This window comes from Octopus bimaculoides, chromosome 7, assembly GCF_001194135.2.
Source record: "Octopus bimaculoides isolate UCB-OBI-ISO-001 chromosome 7, ASM119413v2, whole genome shotgun sequence".
Taxonomy (NCBI): Eukaryota; Metazoa; Mollusca; class Cephalopoda; order Octopoda; family Octopodidae; genus Octopus; species Octopus bimaculoides.
The window spans coordinates 94874139-94880214 of NC_068987.1; the positions used below are offsets into that span (position 1 = coordinate 94874139).

Below are 6076 nucleotides of genomic sequence, written 5' to 3' on the forward strand. Positions count from 1 at the left end.
TATATATATATATATATATATATATATATATATAAATGCATGAATGTGTGTGTGCATGTGTGTAAGTTAGTATTTGATTCTATGACTTCTTTTCATTTATATTCTTTCATTGTTTTACTAATAATATGTTATTGTTATAAATCAATAGGTGCAGTCCAGACTAAAGTCACATACCTCCCAGATGGCGCTGTTGTCATCGTCTTTCCATCGAACCTTACTGTTGCCTTGGAAACCAGAGGTCATCCGATCCTCGAGAGTAAACACAGGATGCATTTCAAGCGGAAAATGATCATTCCAAATTTGTATGTGCACAGACTGGAGTGGCGCTTCTACCTTGACCGATCCGGTCGTCCAAAACAGAACCGCTTACTTGAACGGATTGGACGTCGATTGAGGGTAGGGCCATACTTCTCCCGGCATGCCAGCATGCATGGTTCGCATGACGACGGATACAAAGGAAAAGCATTGCTGGTATGTGAGACTTTGACTTTTTCTTGTTGCTTTTTTTGTTACTTTCCCCAACTAAATCCCTTCTATTCCTTTCCCATGTTGTTGTCTGGGGATCATTGATGCAAATGTAGTGTGTTTGATTTGGCTGATGAATACATATACAACAGTGGGAACAGCTTTTTTCTAATCAACAAGAAATGATAAAATTAAGATGAAATATTCTATTAGATTTTGAAGTTTCACTTGTTTCGCGATGGTGTATTCAAAGTGGAACACTTGTAGTATGAGAGGATCTTTAGGTGACCATTTGAAATACAGGCGTAGTTATAATCCATTTTGTGTTATTTTGTAGGGGTATGTTTCTTATATATTTAATGGTCAGTAGCAAGTCACTGGCATAAAGCAAGAGACTTGATATTATTATAAAAAAACAAAAAATGAAAAGTGATAATTTATGAGGTATATGTGGTCTGATCAATAAATATCTGGACTGATGTCATAGTAACAAAGCTAAAGCACACAGCATAAATTTGCTTAGCACAAATTGACCTTAACCTCTGCTGTGCATGTGCACTAAGTTTTAATGTTCTAGCTCACTTCTGCTGTTAACAGCAGTGCTTTGAAGGAACGTGTGTAGCGTGTGATCATTGCATTGACCATCACAGAAAAGGTTGAGCAGAGAATCTGCATCAAATTTTGTCAAGAGCTTGGCAATACTTGCTCAGAGACCTCCGCAAAGTTTTCAACAGGTTTTCATTATTCTCGATACAATCAAAGAGATTTTGTGGAACTGAAACCCGAGTGTCTTTTTGGTCAGCTGAAAGCAGTTTTGGCACAAACTTGGCAGACACACATATCTCATACCCAAATCTTCAGTGAACCATAACTAATCTGCACATGGTGGTTCTACAACTGCCCCTCAAAGCTGCACACACATCTGTTTCTCAGTTCTGCTGATTGCAAGTCTCCTAGAACGTTCGTCATTATCAGCGTTTCTTCAGCCATCTTAGAAACATCTGAACCTCTCGTACACTCGTGTGCAGCTCCTACACACCTCTCCATACACTTTCTGCAAAATTCTTATCACTATGGATTAGCATTAACTGCATATTAATAGGTTTAAAAGTCACAACTTCTTTCTCTCGTGACGAAATATCAAAGTAAATCCTTCAGTTATGCTTTCTGTAGGCTGCAGAGTTCGAAATTTTAATTTACAAATAATAAAATCTAGAAAACAACAAGCACTTTCAAAATCTTGGCCGTTACTTGCAATCTTAAAAAACATTCATGCATAAAATTTGAATTTAGTTTCCTCTTATGTAATACATATTTTGCAAGCTTAAGCATGGTAGTTATTAACAAAACTAATAATTAGCAAGTAGTTTTAATTTTTTTTTGTTAAAAATAAAACCTTAAAATATTATGAATGCAGAAGTGCATGTTTCATAGAAGTTGGTAATTAAATTTGTATTGTTTTGTTAAAAGAAGTCAAAACAATAATATTCATTTGTTTTACGTTGCAAACATTGCTGAGATGAATATGGTAATGAGGCATTGTTTTTACAACCAGATGCCTATGCTGATATTAAACATTACCTCATTTCTGAATAAGGGATCTCTTATTCTCCAATAGCTTTCAAGTGAACAGACCAGGTTATTGACAGGAAAGTGCCAACACCACGACCTGAATAAGCAAGCACAGATGTAAACAAACACAGTGACACATACACACACACACACACATGTTCATACATATATATATGTGTGGGTGTGTGAGTGTGGGTGTGGGTGTGTGCATAAATTATACTTTTCTAAATTGATTTCTACTTCCAAGTTTTCCTAACTCTAAGTCTGAAGCTAGTGACCACTCTACCATTGTTGGGTTATTCATTCTACACCAGAAGAGAACTTTGCATTTACAGCCATTTGTTTACTATGTTTCTTTAAGAGAATGAAATTTATTTGGCTTTTTTGTGCACTAGATTGATAGGTGATCAGGTGGCTGGTTGGTTTCTTGAAGTTAATGTTTCAAATTATCAAATAATTAGCCTTAAAAGGCATTGTTTGCTCCTCATTTCTTGAGCTTCCATTTACACAATGGAATCTCTCTGAAATGGCTGTCCAATATGTCCATTGACATCGCTAGTCATGATGACAGTCATGTTCATTTGTTATTGAGCTAGTCAGCATTAAGGCCTCATTCAGTTGGTCCTTCAGTTCATCTGCCAGTTCAAATTGTGTAGCATATGCAAAAATGTGACAGTGACATTAATCAAGAATTAGTCGATATTGCATTTGTCCTATCGCACATTCTCACTAGTTCGACCCCCCCCCCTTACTCATTTCCCTGAAAAAAGGATGTGTACTACACCTTCTCCATCACCACTGCCTACCCAGAAGGATTTATACCTTTGTTCCATGCCTGTGATGCATCTAGTAAAGCCATCCTTCCATCATACCTCTTGCATACAGTATGCATTAACATGCCACCCTTTTAGCAATTCAACCATCTCTCCAGACCTTCCATTGATTGTGGCTATCCTAGGTTTGTACACTTGATAAGAAGAGGGAGCAGCAACAGGAGAGCTGTTTTCTGAACTTTAAAATAGATGTGCAAACGTTTGCCCAAACAACCTTCTAGTCTTACACAGATCTAAATACTCAATTATCTCCACTCAGAAACAGTCCAAATATATAACAGGAAACAATCTTCAATCACTAAACCGTCATGGTCAAGCACTAGAGAAGAGTGTGTGCATCTAGGCACCTACAAGTCTTTAAAAAAAAAGCACATACATACATACACACACGTATGTATGTATGTGTATATGTATGTATGTGTGTATACATGTCACACTTTTACATGCATGTATGATACGTTACTAGAGAAGAACGTTATTAAGGGTGGGTAGTGAAATGGGGCTTGGAAGACAACTGGCATATTGACATGAAGTTAGCAGTTTCTGTCAATCGCTCTGTTAATTTTATAATTACATTTGACAATTAAAATTTGTATTGTGCTGTCATTAAGTTATTGCTAAAATTAGGTTGAAACTGATATCAAAAATAAAACTAAAATATTTCTTGAGATGCTAAAAAACCAAAAACATTTAAGCACAGCATTTGTCCCATGTAAAACACATGAGTGTGTGTATGTGTATGTATAATGTGTGTGTGTGATTACGGGCATGGGAGTGTGGTTAAGAAATTTATTTCCCAAGTATTTGGTTTTGAATTTAGTTCCATTGTGTGGCACCTTGGGCTAGTGTCTACTACTATAGCTCCAGCCTGACCTTGTGAGTGGATTTGGTAAGATAGAAAATCATACCTTGACATGCTTGACTGCACTTAGCTATAGATAAGATATTAAAGTATAGTTATAGCAGTCATGGTTTATTGCTGCCAGAATTAAACACAGGTATGGCGTGGGGTTAACATATTCCCTTCACAACTATCTGATTCTGTTTCAATCCCATTGCATAGCACTCATAACAACAGTCTTCACTTGTAGTCTTGGGTCAACCAATTCTTTGTGAGTATTACTTTGGAAGGGTTTAAATTGTGCTGAAGTTTGTTAGGGCAGCAGATGTGGATATCTTTTGCCAAAATCTAAATCAGTGAAGTTTTTGCTGGCCAAAAGCCTTTCTCTTCAAAAGAAGTCCTTTGCAGGAACAAATTCTTTTACAATGAGTTACAGATACTTCCTTCTCTCCCTCCCCTGAAATGCAGAGTGAACCAGTGACTAGATAATGCTGCACTTGTGCAATTGTTCACCATTTGCAGTGTTACAAATGCCATGTCATATATTTGGATGAAACAACTCTATATTTTCCATTTCACTTAGCTATAAAAAAAAAAGATCTTTCAAAAATATTTAATGAGTTAGGCCAAAGCAGACTGATTGTTTAACCCAAAGGAAATGCAAACCAATTTTATGGTATTCAATGCATTCTTAGTCTTACATTTTCAATACACAGCTGTAAGAAGACTCAAAATATTTTGCTATGTTAAGAAAAGAATTATAAATTAAGTAGAAATTTCTTTTAGGAGAAAACATTTTTTTTTTAAATGTTGTAATTACTTTTGTAGTCAGAATACATAATGTGGATGTTGTGTTTTGGGGCAGAGTATCTATTCAGTAACTTAACCTTTTGTAAGAATGACAATATTATACAAGTACTACTTTGTAACAATGTCAATACAAGTATTGAAGCAGTGTTGAGCCTATCACTTTCATTACTATTATTATTATTATTATTATTATTATTATTATTATTATCATTAGTGTGTGTGTGTTTGTGTCAGTGAATCCCCTCTCTACCTATCAACAAATTGAAGCCTCACCTCAGAGAAATCCTATTTCTTGCAATGTTTTATCCATTCCAAAAAAAATCATTTGCTTTGCCCAAAATAGGTTTCTTGCTTTTTATTATTCATACATATTCCCCATTTATCTATTGTCTTATTTCTTTTCAACTTATATGCACCTTGCTAATATTCCCTTTTAACATATTACCTGTTTCCCACCCAAGCATAATGCTCCACCAGCATATTATTATCAACTCCAGGGGCTCCATCTATATGCAAAAAAGAAAAATTCATCTCATTTTCCCAGCTGAAAAATGTATATTTGCTGCAGAAGAACTCCGCTTTGCTCTTGGATCGTTTATTTTCTTTCTTATTTTATGTGTGTATGTGGGTGGGTGGGTGTCAAATGTTTCTAGTATTTTATTAACTATAATTGTTATAGGGGTGATTCAAGGTCTAAAGACATTTCAGTCAAGTTAAGAGATTGTCCAAGAGTTTGGTCACTGCATTGGCACAATCCTGCAAGTTTTTCAGTTCCTCTTGTTTAAATTTCAGTCAAAACACAGTTTTTATGCATTAAGTTCACTTTCTTTCTCTCATTTGTAAAACAAAAGGAATATAAATGCATACACACACACACACACACACACACACACACACACACACACACACACACACACACACACACACACACACACACACACACACACACAACACTGTTTTGCTATTCAAAGATATGATTACTGTTGAGATTATTGTTGTAAGGTTAATTAATAGAGTTCATATACACCAAGTCATGCATAAATTCATTAATATGTTTACGAAGTCCTTTAATTAACAGCTCGTATATTTAACTTGCCATACAATGTGTTGGTCCAACTGGTTTGACAGAACCTATTCTTCTTGTATGAATAGGAGTAACTGAATTGCTTGTCAATACAGCTGCTACTCAGAGGAATATATTGCTATCTGTCTGTTGTCCCCTTTAGTAATTTCTGGATTAAACTCTTTCAAGTTAACATCTAGATACAGTTCATGGAGAGTCTCAGCATAGAAAAGTGTAAGCACTCTATTTGCTAAGTACTCTATCACATTCATTCATGTAGATGATAAAGAAAAAGGAAAATAACACATCGTCCAAGAAACTTGCAGTTTTGAAAATGAATAGAAACTACATAAAGTCTCAGCTTAGATTGGTCTGATTCCTTCGGATTACGACTTACAAGAAAAGCCATTAAATGAAACTGAGTAACTTGTATACTTGCTGACATATATATATATATATATATATATATATATATATATATATATATATATA

General features: G+C 35.1%; 1 protein-coding gene across 12 annotated transcripts in view; it reads left to right on the forward strand.

Moving 5' to 3' along the window:
* LOC106883309 (teneurin-m) overlaps positions 1–6076 on the forward strand; it is a 487309-nt gene that overhangs the window by 442101 nt on the left and 39132 nt on the right. For 11 of the 12 annotated variants that reach the window (XM_052969800.1, XM_052969804.1, XM_052969807.1 and 8 more), the window contains one exon: positions 149–471. In XM_052969800.1, the coding sequence (XP_052825760.1) occupies positions 149–471 (323 nt within the window). The remainder of the gene's footprint in view (positions 1–148; positions 472–6076) is intronic. The other variant, XM_052969805.1, reaches the window with a different exon arrangement.